General features: G+C 36.3%; 1 protein-coding gene across 1 annotated transcript in view; it reads right to left on the bottom strand.

Annotated features, from left to right (window-relative positions):
• Positions 1–21,048, bottom strand: part of LOC145690931 (cilia- and flagella-associated protein 43) — a 190,326-nt gene that overhangs the window by 94,433 nt on the left and 74,845 nt on the right. The window contains exon 13 of the mRNA XM_081766380.1: positions 10,821–11,051. Coding sequence (XP_081622506.1) covers positions 10,821–11,051 — 231 coding nt within the window. The remainder of the gene's footprint in view (positions 1–10,820; positions 11,052–21,048) is intronic.

The raw sequence follows: 21,048 nt of genomic DNA, 5'->3' as shown, positions 1-21,048 counted from the left end.
GCAAATTCTTTATCAGATCAGAAATGTCCAATTCATGAACTCTTTTTCGCTCAATACTCAGCATGACTACACCCCAAAGGCGTTCTTGGGTCATACTGTTTCTGAGATACGTCTTGATTAATTTTTACTTAGAGAATGATCGCTTAGAAGTTGCAAGAGCGCAGTCACCAGATTTGGAAATGCTGAGACGAGGTCAGATTCAAAATGAAGAATTTCTTCGTGAATTGAAAGATTTGAAAGTCTGTCTTGAAAAGTGTCTCTGAAAGTCAACATTTCTTGTGGAAAGTCACTGGATAAATCGTCTGCATAACACTAATTGGTGACCTCTTCTTCAGGATGGTTCGTAACTTTGACGGGCATAAGAACGAAAATCTTTTACAAAGTTCCCTTATTCCTTCGAAGCGTATCCTTATGTTTACTCTTACGGAGTTGAGGTAGGCAATAACACTTTCGGCTACCTCGAATACTTGAGACACATTCTTTCTAACATCATGCACCACAGTACAGCATTTTTTCCGTTCTCGTTGACACTCTACAAGCACATGCTAGGACTCTGCAGCTTTTTTGACACAACATTAATGTTTTATAGAACTTTTTCTTAGAATACAAGCATTACCACGAAATCGAACCTTTCCATTTTACGTTTATAACGAGACTTTAAAAGATTTCATAACGTCCGCATATCTCTTTCTTAGTGCGAAGACGGTATCATGGCTTGAATCTTAGGTTGTTTGATAGTGTTTTTTTTTTTTTTTTTTTTTTTTAGTGTCTTTTCATTTTCTGGAGAAGTATCCTTGGGAATACAATCTTGTAAAGACTTCCAACGTTTCCCGGTGCTACCAAAGAAATTACATACACCTTGTTGAGTGGCAAAGAAATTAACAGCTTCTGTGTTAAATTTTGCAGCATTTGATAACACGACGTTCAAATTATGTGCCGCGCAGTGAACATAATGAGTCCAGCATTCTGGCATGTTTTCGAATCCGCGTTTTCAAGCCAGAAATACGACGGTTATTACTGTTGCTCCGACCGACTTATTACTGCTGCTTCAAAGTAGCCTTGCCCTATGCACTTCTCAATGTCAATCTCATTTTCTACTAGGACTTTTAATATTAAATCATCATAATTTTCTGCACAATGTTCGTCCACATCGTCAAATCCAAGGAAGCTTTTTACGATTTCGAACTGGGAAATGATCACTAGGTTTAGAAGATAACATAACGAATGGTGATGCTTACTTGCTCGATTTTTGTATGAGTTTTGCAGCATGTTTCATGGTATCACTTAATGAAATATTTCACTTCTGTTTGATATTATACAAGTTTATCGCTACGAGTAAATCACTGAAAACAAAAACAAAAGGCTTCCGGTCTGCCACATCCACATTTGACTAGCATTGGGCAGTGTTGCCAACATGAGATTTTTTCTTTCCGTTAAAACAGGACTAAAATCGGCTAATTGCAAAGAAAAAACGAGAAAGAGAGAGAAAGAAGTCATCACGTCTACAAAAATACTGTAAGTAATATTGGAATCGGTATTTAAAAAGATCAGCTACTTATTATTCTCCAACAATGTTGAAATTAGAGCCAAATAAGTCAGTATCATTCTCATCCATTTAACATTACGTCATCTTAGTCTCTCAGGAGCGGATAATACTGTAAGTAATATTGGAATCGGTACTTAAAAAGATCAGCTACTTATTATCCTCCAACAATGTTGAAATTAGAGCCAAATAAGTCAGTATCATTCTCATCCATTTAACATTACGTCATCTTAGTCTCTCAGGAGCGGATGGAGGCAAAATTTTCATCCGACCAAAGTGTCCTTTTGTCGCCCCCATCTAGTCCTACCCTATATTTTACATTTTATCACAGTGATACTAGAAAATACGTTCGAAAATTTATTTCGGGTTGCTCGTTTAGACACCCCCTGACGTTGGCGTCCCGGGCAGTTGCCCGGTTTGCCCGACCCTTGGTGCTTGTACTTGGTTTTGTGTAGCCGCGGTTGTGTTGTGCCTCATAATCATGGCAACATTTGTTTAAATCGTTTTAATCCAGATATTATAGGTCACAGAATTTGTCATTATTGTTGAAAGTCTGTTGCATTTTATTTAAAGTTGGTAAGCTCAGTACATGTAATATAGGACTGATATCGTATTAATAAAGGAGGATTGATTTCTTAAGCATACAGTGCTATAAACTCGACGAGTTTACAGTAACGACATTAATTTGATACGCAAATGTAATAAACTGCGAGCGAAGTGAGCAGAAATTTTTATTCTTGCTATGTTCGAAAATGAAGACCGCTAAAACTTGGGAATCCATTTATATAATTTGCTTCTTTTCTTATTAAAAACCTGGGACACCTCCTAATATACCGAAACGCTCTGCGCCCGTAGGCCTACCCTGCCTACCCTATTGCTACGCTACTGAATGCAGAGATTTTATTAAACGCTTGCAGGGACATGGGTTTAGAAGAAAATGCGGAGAAAACTAAATACATGGAAGTGCGCCGGGACCGTAATACAGCAAATTATGGATGCGTTAAAGTATTAAATAATACTTTTGAAAAAGTGGATACTTTCAAATATCTAGGGTCAATATAAACAGACGAAAATCATATTCACAAAGAAATTAAATGTCGACTAAAAGCAGGGAATTCGTGTTACTATTCGGTTCAAAATCTCTTGTTGTCGCGAATTCTGTCGAGGAATTTGAAGCTTAAAATATATAAAACGATAATCATGCCTGTTGTTCTGTATGGTTGCGAAACATGGTCGCTTACTCTCAGGGAAGAACATAGTGTAATGTACCAGTTGAATAGTGAATAAATAATTCTACACGTCAGTGTTTACAAACAACACCACGTGGTATTGCAAGAGGATTCCACAACAGATAGATGTACAGTCTCCTGCAGATGACGGACTTCTAGCCCTCCCACGGAGCAGAAGACGACAATGGAGCAGCAGCGTCACCGCCACCCAAGGAACCCTATAAATTGGATGGACGACCGCAATTCTGTACCAGTTTTCTGGTGACCGTCCTACTGTTTGCCACGGAACACTAGGAGTAAACTAACTCCAGGCCTCTATTCTGCTACGGGACTACGCCTATCCTATCTCCTGGCTTAGCCTGCTACGGGGCTCTGTTGGCCACTTAACCCTCCTTTGCTTGCTACGGAGCATTAGGTTCCCAAACTCCCCTCTGCTTAGCCTGTTACAGGGCTCTGTAGACATCCTGTCTGCGACCTTACGGTCAAAGACTACCTTTAACTAACCTTGATACTAGAGAGATTATTTGTGCAGTACAAATAATCTCTAGTAAAAATTTTGTAAAAATACTTTTGTAGTGAAACTTTTATAATAAAAGCCGGTAGTGAGAGTCGATTCCGGATACTCTTTTTATTAACACTCTACCTATACCTATATGGGACAAAGCTTTACATGGTCGAGGCTTTGACCGGCTCAGTTTTGGTCTGAATACTCCCCTACCGGACAGTAATTTTATTAATTGCAAGTGAACTCTTTTCTCATAGGTAGGTGATTTTCTTATTTGTGAAATTAGTGACTCGGACTTGAGTTTATTTTAGTTCATGCTTCATGCTAAAACAGGAAAGAACATTTTCCCGGAGGACGGTGCAAATATGGATCAGAATTCTCGCCCTTCTTTCAATATACCATACCTCACTAAATATTCGGGACACGTTACGGAGGACCCCGATAGATATATTTTTTATGCTGCTTGATCATCTTGCGTTATTGCATTCTCGGAATGCACAGAAAAAGAAAGAACTATTACCAATGTATTTACGAGATATGGCCCTAGATTTAGTGTTACAGTTAAAAGCTCAGAACCAATTGGATTCACTTAATTATGAACAATTAAAAGCTAAATTAATTGACTTGGGTATACCAAAATTACCGGCATATCGGGCTGAGTTTGAAAAATTTCAGGTTCAGCAGTGCGAAAATGAGCCAATTGATGCGATTTTCTAAGGAAATTGAGAGTTATACGACAAGTTCTGCCTCAGGCCACCGAGGAACAGAAAATAAATTATTTATCATTAGGTTTAAAGAAAACCTTTTTACAAAAGATCGCGTTAGAAACAATCACAACAGTTCAAGATTTACAGACACAGTTACGTAACCTGGAAAAGGCGCATGACCTTATGAAAAAACGTGATTATGTAGAGTTACAACAAGGAATTTATTCGCTTTGCGATCAAAATTCACCAGTCAGCAGTTTAAATTCATCGGCAGTTGCTTGCGCTTCCTTCCCTACACATCATCAACAACTAACTTATCCATTATGTAATCCGCCGCCTAATTGGAATCAATACCAACAACCTGCCCCAGGATTTCCTGTACCTTCAGCACCACAGCTACAGGGTGCATCATAAAATCAATTACCTCCAAATCCTACCTTCCAAGTTAATAATCCGCAACCCCCTCCCAGTCCCCCTGCGCTTAGCACATCTGGTATTTCTAGCGCAAATAATTCATTGGACTTCAGTAAATTAGCTAATCAAATGGCCGAATTATTTCTTCTAGTAGCCTAAAATGCTATTAAGAATTCACAATTTCCACGCGGCGGCCGTAATAATTACAGGTCAAGAAATACAAATAATGTCAATCAAAATCAGCAGAAAAATGGAAAGAAAAATAATTCTAAAAAAAAGTAATAAAAATAATAATAGTACTCCTAGGTCAGAAACAGTCACAGTTTGCGGCATGTGCTATAAAAAAGGCCATTCTTCCAGCACATAATATAAGAATAATAAGCAGGGAAACGTCTAGAGGGGCCCCAGGATAAATCCTTTCAAGAACATGTTCTGAGAGCAGAAAATCAGGAAGTAAAGGAGCAACAGAAAGTCGCAAGTACTAGCCCTAATAAACAGTTAATGACATCACTTTATAACGTGGCTCCAGTCACCGACAGAAGAGAACACATTAAATTGTTAAATCAAGAACATAAATTGTTAATTAATGTAACTATTAACAAATAAAAGTATCCCGTAATCATTGACACAGGTAGCTCGATGAGCTTATGGCCCAAATCTTGGATACCTCCGAACACAAAATTGATTTCTTTTAACACCAATCTACGAGAAATTCAGAATTCTATCGTAAATTTGCGTTATATAGCTTTAATTAAATTCAGGATTGGCTCAACAACTTTTCCCCACCATTTTCAAATTTTAGACCACGGAGACTTTTGCCTTTATTTGGAGAAGATATTCTAAATCGTTTACAGGCCAAAATTGATTTGCAAAATAATACATTATCAGTATATAAGAAGTCACGGCCACCACCATATCAAATTGAAGTTGACGCTCAAGAAAAATTATCAGCAAACGCAATCCATACAATAAAACAGCGTAAATCGGCTGACGTATTTACTCCGCGAAAGATTACCATACCAGGCCAGGTCACATTTCTTTTTACTTATTAATGTCAAGAATCGGAAAATGGATGCTGAGTATTTTATTATCTCTCCATTAGAGAATTTATAGACAAGTACGGGCTACAGACTTTGCCTACTAAAGTATCTAAGAATAATTTCATACTATTAATATCAAATCCAACTAATAGACCAGTAAGACTAGTAAAAAACACTCCAATTTCATATGTTGAAGAGAACGTTCATGAAGTAGATATATAGGGTGATTGCCGAACAGACGAGCAAAATGATGACATATTATATAGAACTGAATAGGAAATTCAGGATAGGCTGGACAAAACCAAATCACTTTTTGATATTAAATTATTCGACATAATCCCAGATTTAACGAATGAACAGAAAAAAGGTGTACATGATCTACTTTTTAAATACAGGATGTCTTTTCATATACACCAACAGACATAGGCTACTTCCGTGGTTATGTACACAAGATAAGGATAGATAAAGGAGCCTCTTTCCATCAGAGGTCACCCCATTTCTTTAGCAGTAAGGTCGCAAATTGATTTGCAAATTAAACAGCTTTTAGAAGCCAATATTACTAAAGAGACTGGTGACAGTTCCTTCTCGTCGCACTTATAGTTAGGAAACCAAATACTTCAGAATTCCGCCTAGTTTTGAATCTACAGGCGTGCAATAAGTTTACAAAATATTTGAGCATTCCATTCTAGTCCACAGAGAACATTTTGCATGAACTAAGAGGCAAGTCTTGAATCTCGACTATCGATATTGTAAAATTCTTTCAATCTATAAAGGTAGAGTAATTACTGTACACGGGAATTTGTATTTTCCCATCACGTTTTATTATAAAATGATTTTAAATACAAAAGCTATACAATAAGCAGTTCCACTAATAATTTGGGTAAGATAAAGAAAGGAACCCAATGACCAAGCGTCTTAGGGCTTTTGCAGGTGAAGTACCTCCCGGTGACCAAGCGTCGTGAGAGAGGATAGGATCCCAATGACCGTGCGTCTTAGGGCTTAAGGATAGGTACCTCTTGGTGACCAAGCTTTGTGAGAGGGGTTTAGGTGGTTTGATCAACCTGGATAGATTGATGCTCCATGATGCATGCCGCTCTCTTTTATCCTGGAGTGTCGGCTGCCATCGGTGATCTCCGTCTTGCCGACTGCTGGCGAATGTGGGCGACTCCTCTTCGGGTCCGTTGTCTGCTTTGTTTTTGTTTACTATTGGCACGTGTACTACACATGGTTATCGCATGTTATGGGAACATGCGGAACCTTACACCCCCGGGGCGTAGAAAAAATAAGCCACATGGTTATTTTTTGCCTTTATGTAGAATCTGAATATTGGTCGCAGTATACACTGGAAATGCAGTAAAGCACTTAAACACAGAAGCAAAGTTAAAAGCACTGGTCACTGATATAACACTGTATGGGACACTAACAAATAAAGTTTAAAGTTGAAGTTGAAGTTGAAGCGCTGACAGTTTCTCCTTTAATCTAAGCAGGATCCGTATATTACGTCATCTCCCTCAAAGGAGAGGCTGTCGAAGGTGTGAAGGTTATAGTTAGTATTAATAACTACGTCACTGATAGTAATGTCCGTAGTATATTGTTGTGAAGTTCGTACGTCATATTGTGCTATTATAAAAAGTTTCTAATATCGGTCTAGTTCGTACTAGTCGTAGCAAATGGATGACAGAATACACTTATACAAAGGTGAAAGTTACTACTGTGATAAACATAGTCACGCCGGAAGAAAGTTTGTCAACTGAAAATCCTGAATTTCTGAACACACTGTGTGTATATATAGTTTATTATGTTAGTGACAGTCATGATTCGCGGCGGAGGAGCGAAAAAATGTTGCTGGCCTTCTGAAGTCCATTCGCTCGAGGCGGAAAGAAAAATGCTGGCTTGCAATTTTGTTCGTATGCAGGCAGTGCGGATGACAGAATGCAGGGAGGTGAGGAATAATAATAGTGAAAAAAGACAAGGGATCTGTGGCAATGTGAATAGATTTGGTCACTTCAAATAGTTAGCCGTATCATGTGTCATATCTTGTTTACAGATATTCCGTGTTTTTGCTGCTGTCTCCTATATATATTTTTTCTTCTGCCGCTGGAACATGAAGAGTGCTCGTCGCGTGTCGCTAGTTCGTATCTGCTGGAATCATGTTATTTTTGTTTTCCTCTCTTCTTATCTCTTCTATTCTTCTTCCTAGCTGTTGCGTTCGTCATCATTATCCCTGTATATGTTCTTCGGCGTCATAATATGGTTTAATTCTGTCAATATAAATATTCTGTTCTGTCTCCCTGAAATTGCCGGGCATGCGAACTCGGTACAGATTATTATTTAGCTTTGAAAGTATTGTGGCCGGTCCGCAGTACCTGTCGGTCCATTGTGATGACTCTCCGACCCTTCGAAAGGGGAAATAAATTAATACATTATCTCCATTGTGGAAGGTTTCTTGCTTATGTTTTTTGTCAAAATATTTCTTTTGCTGTTTGTGAGCCTTTAGTAATTTTGGTCGTATTTCTCTCTTAGTTTTACAAGTTGGTCTCGTTCCATCTGTAGCTGAGGAGCAGTCTGTAATTAGCAATCGCTGATTGTCCTAGGTTCGTACCCCTACATTAAAAAGAAGCTTGATTTCTTCGTTCCTAATTGGACGAAACTGTTTAAACCAAAAGTGATGTGAGGTAATAGCTTTGGCCATGTTTCATGATTTTGTTGGACGAAAAATTTTAAAGAATTCTGTAGGGTTTTGTTCATGACCTCAACTAATCCTATATCCTGGTGATTGAAAGCAGGGCAAAACTTAAATTCAAAATTATATATTTCTGCTAGTTTTTGAAGTTTCTTTGCTCTGTGGACTGGGTGTTTGTTCAGATGAGGGAAACGAAAGGCGCCAAATTTTAAAATAATTTCTTCCAGTAAGAATTGTTCAATTGTATCTGCGGTGATGCTATTAACAGCTTTCGTCACTATATAACGAGTGCTTGTTTCAGTGACAACTAAAACGTATTTTGGTTTCACTTCGTGTGGATAACGTCCTAAATCGTCAAACATCCATCGTTCTCCTATAAGGCCTGGCGGGTGGTGAAGGAGTTCTCCTTGTGGCTTTTTCGGGAATTTCTTTAGGAGTTGACACTCTCTGCAGTTCTTGATTCTAAATGCTAAGTATGATTTCATGTTTGGCATGTAGTATTTATTGAGGACGGTCTTATATGTCTTCAAAGACCCACAATGAGGCGCTGACGGGTCTTTGTGAATAGATTCAAACCAATGTCCTGCCAAAATTTTCTAGATACACAAAAGATAAATTAACCCAAGTTCTGGATGTTTTTGTGTACGATACAGTAGGTTGTCTTTTAAGCAAAACCTTAGCTGCTCTCATGGTAGAACTTTTTGTCGGTTCTTTCCCTTCCAAAACTGATATTATGTCAGCGTATGCGTCATCCTTGCGCTGTTCTTCCCGTAAGTTCTTCATAGATCCTGGTTGTTGTATTTGAAAAATGGATTTTTCTAGAGAATGGGATCTGTATGCTTGAAAATCCTCGGTTGCCTGACGTGGGTCCATGGGTTCTCGAGTATTATTGCTGTTTTGTTCTAAGCGGCTGATGATATCGGCCAGGTGCTTCTTTCCTTCAATATGACGGATATCAAAATTATAGTCAGCTAAGAAAAGTCTATAGCGTGTGTATTTTCCTATCCTATCCGGGTGCGTACGCAGAGAAAAACATTTTGCGTCTGTAAACAATTTAAATTTACGATTAAGTAGGAAATATATGAATTTACACAGAGCATAAATAATAGCGTATAGTTCTTTTGCCAGACTGAACTTTTGATTTCGGTCTTTGTAAGGCGACGGCTGCAGCACGAAACAATTCTTTCTTCGTTAGTTTTGGGGTTATAACAGGCTAATAAGCCTCCCAACTGTGTAGAGCCTTATCTCTAGCTTTTCGTCGAAATGGTAGAGAGATGGGACATTCAAAATGTCTTCTTTCAGCTACTCAAATAATTCATCGTGTTTTTCGGTCCGTTTAAATTTATCATTTTTAGTAAGGAGCTGTTGAAACGGTTCTACCTTGGTCGCGAAGTCTTTAATATGACTCCGAAGATAAGAGCAAAGGCCTATAAAGCTCTTGAGTTTTGAAGCCCGGAAGCATACAACTGTTGGTTAGCACTTAATGGATTTTCACGTACGGAAATATAGACCTTCAGACCACAAGCTATTGAAGATTTTCAATTCTCACCTTCCGAAACGTACACACTTGTTATGCACTATGAGGAAAAGCAGTCTTTACGGAAAGAAACTTCTAACAACGTACCTTTTTTCCTGACTACAGCTATCAAAACGGTGTCCCAGCGAAGCCTACAAATGAACTCATAAAGAATGCTTCCAAATCCAAAAACGCTTGTGTATAGAAAAGAAGTCATGTTACAGGAAATTCATGCCACTTTATTCACTTGAAAATGTTGAGGCTATGAGCTATGTTTCAACTCTAAGGAAAGGAGCATTCATTAGCATCAGGCGAAACGAAATCCAAGAAAACTACAAGAAAAAGATTGCTAATTCAGCAACATCCAGGAAGAAAGTAATGAAATCCCGAAGGACATTGATATTATCGTGTTTTTCATGTGAAGATGACGTAGGCCTAAATATGGCTATAGATAATGTTGATTAACATGGAAATGTGGTTTTTGCTTCCTCAATTACTATTTAGAAGTTTTGCTAAAATGAGTGACTGGATTCATTGCTAGAGTTGTGAGACACGGCAGGAAACTGTTTATTTGTGATTTAATTAAGCTAATAAGGCTCCTTGCCTCACACAATGTTATAGTTTACACCTAACTTTTCTGATGTATTAACGAATATCTACAATTATTGTAATACGGATGACGCATATCTACCAGTTATGTATTTCATGTTATTTAAAATTAGCTTGTTTCAAGTGTTGTGGAATCTGCAAATATAACAATTAAATACATTATATATTACTTCCTTGTATATTTTTGTCATTAAAGACTTAATTACATTAGATCTATTCATATTGTCCCACTCATTATTCAAATTGCCCTTCGTATTTACTTCCTCCAAATTATGAAGGATAGATAGAATACCTAAATTTCACTATGATATATCACCAATACTATCTTGATAAAAATTAAGTAACAATCAAGATAGAAGTTCTTAATTCAACATTCAACATTATTTGAATACATTTTAGATTTATGAGAAAATATCTACAATTATTCAAATTACTCCGTTGTGTCTTATTAAAAATCAATCTTGAGTTGAATCAAGTTGGTCTATTATAAGAAACTAACTGCAGCCTAAAGTTTCACAAATAAAGAAATGTATTTTTCCTCCTTAAAAAATACTAATAAAGTGATTTAACTTACTGCAATGCATCTTTCTTTGGTTTCCATGGATTCCCAATATTTCTTTTTAAGTCGTTCTGCAATTTGGTCGTGCGCGTGCTTCATAACTAGCATCGAAACTCTTGTCCTTTCTTTCTCCCTGTTTGCTTCTAAATTCCTCTCACGCGATCTAGCATCATCCAAATCAAAAATACCGAACTCTACTTTTTGTATATCCGTAACTCGAAGATTTTCATCAACAAGTGCACAGAGCTTAAAATAAAGCAAAAGATAACTGATTAAGTTTCATCATACAATAATACAATCTACTGATACAATGTTTACTTGCTGTATTATTACACTGTCTGTTACAAGGTACTTCACGTGCTGTATGCTGCAATAAATAAATAAATAAATAAATAAAATGACGTGCATTAGGTAATATTAAATTTCCAAATTTTCATAATTTCACTCAAAAACATTGCACTCTTATCTACATATTGGCAATTCTACACAGCACAAGTTTTCAAAGGACTCATTAGAAGAATCAAGGTATATTACAACATCCTACAAATATCCGCTCGTAGACCATCTTAAGACGCCAAAATGGAATTTGCCTTTGTGTTTTTGTCCGAAGTTTTGTTCCTAAGTTTTGACCTGAAAGCTTTGTCGTTGTGCAATATGGGTTAATAAGTATCTCACTACCTAAACAATGAATGCGATTAGAATATATGCAGTTAAAATGAGCCAGTTGAAAATTATGTCACGTCAGAGAATAAAATGCTAATACTAGTTTGCGCAGGGATCTATAATCCTGTTAACATGCCACTATGTACATATTAGACTATCCTAGGGGAGTAAATGGAAAGTAAAATGGAAGTATGAATACTTCAATCGCACCAACCCAAAAGTAAAATTACTTGTAATTACCCTCAGTTTATCATTAGCATGTACAATTGAAATTTAACGATGCATACAATTTTAAATGGAAATGTCAGTTCCTTAATAGTACACTTATTGTAAGACAAGTATCTTTTACGAACAGCTCATAAATATATGAACGCAAATGTACATGTTTGGAATCTTCTCAAAAGAGTTTTACAACATTGTAAAAACTTGCTGATTAATTACAAATTTTAAATGCATGTTCTGGAAGGAAAAGGCAGGTGGGTCACTCGACTTTTTCATTTGTTGCCACGTTCCGCCGGTGGATCACCTTTTCTGCAGTTTACATGGTAATATAATTTTCACCGACCTATAAATAAGTCTGCTCAGATTGATTTCCAAATTAAACGTGTGCAGTTGCCTTTATTGATTTTATAAATTTATTTCTTTATTGATGTTAACATTAATACTCTAAAATACTTGCGGTTCACTCATTCAATTCACTTTTGTACGTGTCGCCAGTTAATGTGTTAATGAAAAAGTATACCAAAGAGAGAGTACTGCCATTTACAGGATCAAGTAGCACCAGGGCCGAATTATGAACCTCAGAGGTTATAAGCTCTTAAAATATAAACAATAATAAATCATAAAATAAGGTTTTATGTTTCGAAATTAAACAAAATCTGTAGATAGAAATTAGTTTATTTTTTGTATACTTCCACTTTATTTATATTTGAATATACTTTCTCTATTTTCTTTAAATTTCAGTCTTTGATCAGATCTCAATCATTACTTTTATCATGTATATATATATATATATATATATATATATATATATATATATATATATATATATATATATATATACACTGGAGTCTCTGGCATGTAAAATTTGGGGGAACATCAAAGAAAGTGATTTAAATGGTAACCTAGCCCAACTTGTGTATTATCTTCGATTCAATTTCTTACCTTTCTGCTTCTCTTCATGGACCCCTTGAGATATATCAAGAACTCTGTTACAGTTGTTTCAAAGCCTGAATATTATATTCCAAATAAACAGGGCCGACCTTAAGCCGATTAGACCGATTGCTTCCAATCGGGCCCCGCGCTAGTGCATCTACTCTACTGCCCAGACTCCCCTCTAATCTACTCTCCAGTGCCGTTTTAACAGCATATTAGGCCCCAGAGCAAACAAGTTGTGGTAACTATGACTAAATTTTGCTCCTAATACATGCCATTCTGCTCGCGAGGCCCTCAATGCTTGCGGAGTCCCCAACCAAGTGGCTCTGGTACTCTCAGTTGTCATGTACACATAACAATATATTGCAGTACAGGTACATTCATACACTCCACAAGGGAGGGTATGGCCTCTCCCTAACAAGTAAATGAATAATTTGTATTAAGTTTACGGGCATAAGTAAGTATTTTTTGAATTAATGCTCCAGTAGTTTCTTTATTTTTATACGTTTACAACTTCTGTTATAAAAATAGATATTATGTCCAAGGAGTATTCTGCACACCCCTGACACTCCCCCAAATTTCCTTACACCCTGGGAGTAAAAATATTGTTTTCTTTGAATTTGTGTAAAAATGTATATCATTATTCTGGGTGTACACCCTCTTTCATTTTGAACACTCCTCTAAGTAAAAGTTGCTGGTGTTCTTACTTATTATGTCATGTGATACTACCGTGAATATCGAGATGGTATCAAATAAATCAGCCTCAGTGCAACTTCCTTGCATATTCTTTCACTTATTATTGAAAATGCAAAGCCAGAGGACAAACTTTGCTCTCTCCTGCGAAAAATCCCGTGGAGGCACTTTTTTAAAATCAAGTCAGGAAAACGGGATGTATACTAGTGCATACTGAATAGGTGGCTGCTTATGAAGGTTTGTCTTCTAACTCAAATAATCGAATCGAAAATATGTCATCCATCTTGCATCAGTTCCTTAATGTTTGTGATCGTCTCATCATCATTTAATTTTGTCTGCAGTCGATAACGATTTCAAGTTGATTATACCTTTCATAAGTATCTACCTACGATGTTGTCACTAGTGTACATTAGGTTTTCCTGACATGAATTCTTTTCAAAAAGATACAGCTGTTAAGAAATCTTTGAACCAACGAATTCATATCAATGTGCATTTCATTATGTCTTACAAATATAAACTTATGGAAACATAGTCTTCACCTTTGTATTTCCCATAAAATTCTTGCCCAATTTGATATATTACATGACTTCCTTCCTATTTAAAAAAAATCGAGCGAGATACAAGATGGTCGACTTCAAGATGGCGGCCATGATAAGCATACCCTAAAATAGATGTCTACTTCCTCCAGGTATCGATTATTGTGTTTTTGTTTTTCATCCATTTGCCTGTTTTACAAATAAAATTAAATTTTCAAACTTGAAACACATTGTTATGGCTTACTCTGATCTATCAGGTTTTTGGCCACTGCGGCGTCTTTACGGACGAAAGCACTTTGAATTTTGCTTACGCTCATTTCTTGATATTCCAGACTTCTAGTTTGGTCAAGAAACTAGATTTCGACTTCGATACGTTTACTTGTAAGGCAAGGAAACTATGAAATACTAAAACAGAACCTTCCAGTAGAACAAGGGTGAAATATGTATTTTAAAATTCATTCACTGTCTGCGTTTCCATTTCAGTTATTTCTGTGAAAAATTAGCCGCTATAAGCAATGAATATAGTGAGTTTTCACCAGAACATTTTGCAGATGGAAAAAGGTTATAAAAGGAAACGGCTAGAACCACTAGACCAGCGCAATATATATATATATATATATATATATATATATATATATATATATATATATATATATATATATATATGTGTGTGTGTGTGTGTGTGTGTGTGTGTGTGTGTATGTGTATGTGTGTATGTGTGTTTTATCCACTAATGTTGTACAGAAAATATACACATTTCACAGACCTCATACAAAGTTTCCCTGTTTTTATTTAGGCTAGGTACGAGAAAGAATTTCTTCCTTCGATTTCATGGCCCTTGGCTGAAGTCTGCATTCTCTGAATGCTCTTATATGTAAATACCTATAATTGTATTTAATGTGAGGGCCACTTGCGGACCAGACTCACCTGCACTATTTGCAGTATTGCACCATATGCCCCATCCCCAATGGTAAGCTCGGATATGGAAAATTACTGTGATGCTTCCTTCCCTTGACGCTCTAAACACGTGCTTATTTTGCTTAAGGGTTAGTCCATGTTAGAGAAATATCAAAAAACGCTGAAACACGTCTTAAATTACACATGTCTATTCTTAAGGGATTTCCAGATATGGTTGTGTCATTTTAACAATTACAACTTCACCTTTTTTCATCCCTTCTAAGGAAAACATTTTTAAAACTCTGAAAACTCTAAATTATTTTAAATTAAAAGCCTATAAACCAATGTTCATGTCTCTAAAAGAAATTTCGAGATATGGCCAACTTATTTTGACAATTGCAATCCTCACCCTATTTTCTTTCCTTCTAAGGGAAATATCAAAAAACGCTGGAACATGTCTTGAATTAACATGTCTCTACTCTTAAGAGGGCAGACTACTAAATATTTTTCAAAAGCTAATCATTTCTTTTCCTGTTTTTCGTAAGTGAATAGAGATAATGAAAGGTAACTTACCGCAATAATAGATAATGTCATTCTACACTCGAAAATACGAATCGGAAGAATAATCAGTGTTGCCATCCATAGAAATTACAGCGTGACCAAAATTTGAATTACCCAAAAATCTAGATTAAGATAGCGACTAGAAAAATGAACTCAACGGTAATTAATGACTTATCATGTTATCTGTGTTTCTTGTTAAGTACTTTTTAAATAATATTTGTACATAAGTTTTTACAAAATAAACAAGTTATTACAAAATAAATACAAATATTATTTAAAAAGTAGTTAACAAGGAACACAGATAATATGATAAGTCATCATAACCGTTGAGTTCATTTTTCTAGTCGCTGTCTTAATCTAGATTTTTGGGTAATTCAAATTTTAGGATTTAGGATTTGGATTTCTGGGCTTTCGGCATCTAAGGCCATGTAGCCCTTCACGATTTGAGGGATGACGTCCCTCGGCGAGCACACAATCCGGGGAAAGGGAAGGAAGAAAGGATTGGGAAAGGAAGGAAGCGGCCTGGGACCTATAAGTTAGGTACCACCCCGGCATTTGCCTGGTGTGAATGAGGAAAACCCAGGAAAACCTCATTCAGGGTGGCTGGCCTGAAAAAGCTGTTACACTTTTTCGACCGAGTGACCCCACCGGAAGTCAAATTTTAGTCACAATGTAATTTCTATGGGTGGCAACACTGATTATTCTTCCGATTCGTATTTTCGGGTGTAGAATAACATTATCTATTACTGTGGTAAGTTACCTTTCATTATCTCTTTCTAGTTACGAAAAACAGGCAAAAGAAAAATTGTTAGCTTTTGAAAAATATTTAGTAGTCTTCCCCCTTAAGGGATCTCCAAATATGGCCGTGTTATTTTAACAATTACAACTTCACCCTTTTTCTTCCCATATTTTTCGTTCCTTTTAAGGGAAACCTCAAACAACGATGAAACACTTATTTAATTATTTTAAACTAAAAGCTCATAAGCCAATGTTCATGTCTCTAACCTTAAGGAATTTCGAGATATGGCCAACTTATTTTGACAATTGCAACCCTCACTCTATTTTTCCCTCCTTTTCCTTCCTTTCTAAGGGAAACATCAAAATCCACTTAAATACATCTTCAATTATTTTAAATCAAAAGCCTAAAACCTAATTTTCATGCCTCTAACCTTAAGGAGCTTCGAGTTATGACCATCTTATTTTAACAATTACAACTCTACACTACAATTACCACTATTTTAACAATTACAACACTGAAACACGTCTTTAATTATTTTAAATTAAAAGCTCAAACACCAATGTTCATGTCTGTAACCGTAAGATATTTCGAGATATGGACATCTTATTATAATAATTGTAATTCCCACTCCTTTTTCCTTCTCACCCACTTTTCTTTCCTTCTAGGTCAAATAAAAAAAATCTGAAAGACGTGTCTAATTATATTTTAAATGAGAAGTCCACATACCAAACTTTCATGCCCATTGCATTCAGAGATTCAGAGATATAGGTATTTTAAAGTAATAATTGCCACTCCATATTTTCCCTATGATCCGATCGAATTTCCAAACCTCCTTCTTTAGTGGGACCTTAAATCACAATCTTACGTCCTATCCAAATTTCAAGTTTCTAACTTAAGCGATTTGGCCTGGCCGTTGATTAATTACTCAGTCAGTCAGAACTTGTCAGAACTATAAAATAGAGAGATTTAACTTGTTTATAACCAGCCCCGTAGCCAGCCTGATTTATCATGGAGGGCAGAATGAAGACTGAGGGGCAATGACAAAAACATCAAAGAACACCATAAAATTGTGCATTTATTTATTGTTTACATAATCTGTATTTATTTTTGAATTATCGAAACCGTAAATTTTTGTTTCATTTTTGTGTACTTAATACAAGCTCTTTGCGAGGTACCGGTACTTTGTTTCTAATTAATAATTAAAATTGAACTATTTATTTTTTAAACATTAGAACAAAATTATATTACAGAAATGTTAGATTATATCAATAGAAAATAGAAGTGTGTGTTTTATTCAACGTTTGCACTCAATTTTCTACCTTGCAAAATAAGCGAGACACTACAGTTTATTAATATTCACAACTAACGTTGTGGACTATGATATTGTTGTTTGGAAGTGCATCTTGTATCCTTGGATGCTTATCATGGTTGCAGTAATAGGGTACGGTTTGAAATTTGTGAAATGGGTAAAGGCAATGGAAAATGTTTGGTGCATCTAGCAAGAAACATATAATTTTACATGGAAATGAGTAGAATTCACCACGTTGAATTTAATTTGGTAAATATAATTGCGAAATTTCACTGGTTTTAAGTCAGTTTGAAAATTCTCTTTAGCGTTATTTTTTAGATGGAGTAAAAGACATTTTGGGGGCCAGTGCCCCCTCTAGCCCCTCCCTGGCTACAGGTCTAATTTAACTTGTTTAGAACTTGTGCAAAAGAAGACTGAGAAGCCTCAGAAAAAATATACGCCACATTGTATCAAAAATATGGTGAAAGTTACAGAGAAAAATTATTTTCTTATTATATTATTTAAATAAAGAACTTAGAAATTTGGGAGAACTTAGCCCCTTGTACTTGCTTATCCTTGGCCGAATCAATGAGTTTCTAAGTGTAAGTTGATATTATACATAGACCTAAGAAACCTTTATTAATATGTTCAACCGTAATCAGCCCCTGCAACTGTAATTAATCTTAAATTGTGATTTGAAGTATGCTACTTCTGTCTATATCAAAATGTTGCATTATATAGGTTGTGAAATAATGCATAGACCTATTTATTTTTAATTAATGCCAGCACGGAGACTAGTTTTCCTAAAGTATTACGCCTTTTTTCTTTTTCTTTCTTTTTTTGAGTATTTACATTTATGGTCTATATGCAATATTTCAGCACCAGCAACGTAAGGACAACGAATGATTATGATTTCACTATATGATGTCACAATTAATAATCTTGGTTAATAATCTTGTTGATGGTTAATAAACTTGTTGATGGTTAATAATCTTGTACAGAAATTTCCTAATTATCATTTTCCATCTCGCTTAAAATGGCGGAAATGCTTATCTTTGGAGAAATCAGTGGCTGGTAAGCCATTATGCAAGATGGAAGGACACAGAATAAGTATTATAAAGGCTGTAGAATGCATAATAAAGACATTTCTCAATTATGAGCCATTTGAAGTGTTGATGTGAAAAAGTGTTAATAGAAAACAATTGTACCGCCAACCAGGCCCGCAACCAGACACAGAAGTTTGGGGGGGGCCATGAATAAGATGGGGGGCCTGATTAAAAATTCTCTTACAAATATCTAAATTGTGATTTTTTGTATTAATAATAGCATTTTGTATTGAGGTCTAGAAGGGCCATGAAAAGTTTAGGGTGCCAAGGCCCCCATGCCCCCCTCTAGTTGCGGGCCTGCCGCCAACAATGACTTCACAATCTAACTTTAAAAACAATGAATTACTTGTGCAGTCGAATTGAATTTTTTCCTGCGCCTTAAAAATCAACACTTAAGGCAGATTTAAGTGGGAACAGAGATTTAAGTGGGAAGATCTAAGTTGGAACAGACGATGAGCCGACCACAGAGGATCATTGGCGTCAAGGGCCGTACGAGACAATGTGTAATATTTTCACAAGAATTGAATAACCATATTCAATAGAGAAATTCGTACATTGTACACGAACATCACAGGAACAAAAATTGTTATAACGGTAGTAAAAATATTTACTGACGAAAAGCATAAAAAAATCTATTATCATTTTAGTAGGAGACTTGATCTTTCGTGTTCTGAATCAATCTCAATAAGTATTACATTGCGCGACAGAAGATTGGAAAATTTTTCAGTACAATTTAAGAATTACGTAATAAACGTATTTTCAATAACATATCAGGCGGCCCGGAAAAAAAAAAAAGAAAACGTTCAGTGTGCCGGAACGGCCCGGAGGCCGGCTGTTGCACATGGCTGACTTACGGTGTTGAAATGGAAATGAAGATTGCGAGAAGGAACAATAGCTTATGTAAGAATTCAACAGTAAAGAGAAATAGCAGTTAATTTAGTCCTGCATCTTACCAGATGTTCCTTATAGGTCTCTATTATTTCTGTAAGGACTTAAGTTTCTTTCTAGCGCAACATTCTTCATTCCCCCGTACAGGGCTATTGGCCAATTTGTAAATATGTTGTTTCATCTAAGTAATGTTCACTAGCGAATTTTATATTTTAGTGATGCGACGAACCAGCTCCTCAGGTGGAGCTAGTTCCTTCTCTCCGGCATCGATACAGGATTCGTTCAAAGGCATATATATATATATATATATATATATATATATATATATAGAGAGAGAGAGAGAGGAAAGTACCTAAATATGGAATAGGGTTGATAATATGGAATACCACCATATCTACCCTGGTAGATGGTGCACTCTCGTGAAGGTGCCCGGAGACGCTTGCCTATGTACCCAGTCATGTGTTTCTGGTCAGTTTGTAGTGAAATAAGCAGTTTATTGCACGTAATACTTTAAGGAGTGGATGTTTGCAATTGTCGATTATCGTAGGTGAGTGTTTCAGAAGTAATTTTCTTAGTCACATTGGAATTTTAAATTATTGACAGTGAATCACTCGGAAAGTTGGTGTTTTCTAGCTAAAGGCTATGCAAGTTAGATTATTTTCTACCAAGGCTAAGTACCATTTTTGTGGTTATAAAAACAAATATGGCGAGGCTTGCAATATGGAATACCATAAGGGTTTTAAATATGGAATAGTATTCCATATTTAGAGTCTTATGCAATATTTTTGTTTCGTTTCCCAGATGAATAAACAGCAGAAGACTTGGGACCGCAACGCAATGAGGAGTGCAATTCACGATATGAGGAAGAAGAAAATGGGATTTTTGAAGGCGGCCAAAATATATAATGTGCCTCGGACAACACTTTTTCGCTTGGCGTCATGTAAATTGAGTCCTGAAGAAGCTGTTGTGAAGAAGCTAGGAAGAAAACCAATTTTAACACCGGAAATGGAGGAGGAACTGGTCCAGTACCTGTTAGTTATGGAAGACACATTTTTTTGGTCTTACTCGGAGGGATGTGCGAATTATGGCATACCAATTAGCCAAAGAAAATAGACTTGCACACTCGTTTTCAAAGTGCCACGAGTTTGCAGGAAAGACTTGGCTCAAATTGTTTATGAAGAGATACAAGGGAAAACTTTCTTTCAGAAAACCGACAGAAACATCATACAATCGAACTGTTGGCTTTTGTAAAGAAAAAAGTGACCCACGTCTTTGACCTTTTGCAATCGGAGATTGATAATGAGAACATTTCTGCTGATCGCGTATTTAACATTGATGAGACATTTCTGACTGTCGTTCAATCAAAAGTTCCTCAAGTTCTTGCATACAAAGGGAAACGTCAAATAGACGCAATTAGCTCTGCAGAACGAGGCTCTTTAGTGACCGTAATAACGTGTATGAGTGCCACGGGTATTTATGTTCCTCTCATGCTAATATTTCCAAGGACAAAGTGGTCAAATCATCTCATGCGCGGTGCTCCTGAAGGATCTATTGGACCGTGTCATCTTCTGGGTGGGTAAAGAGTAATCTCTTCAGTGAATGGTCCAGACATTTTATTAAACACACAAGGCCATCTGAAGAATCTACATTGTTGCTCATTCTTGATGGCCATTATGCTCACTCAAGAAATTTAGAAGTTTTATATTTGGCGAGAAGC

Source organism: Thermobia domestica, chromosome 1 (genome assembly GCF_964235325.1).
Source record: "Thermobia domestica chromosome 1, izTheDome1.hap1.1, whole genome shotgun sequence".
Classification (NCBI taxonomy): Eukaryota; Metazoa; Arthropoda; class Insecta; order Zygentoma; family Lepismatidae; genus Thermobia; species Thermobia domestica.
Note: the sequence above shows the minus strand (reverse complement) of the source record. Positions and strands in the feature narration are given on the sequence as shown.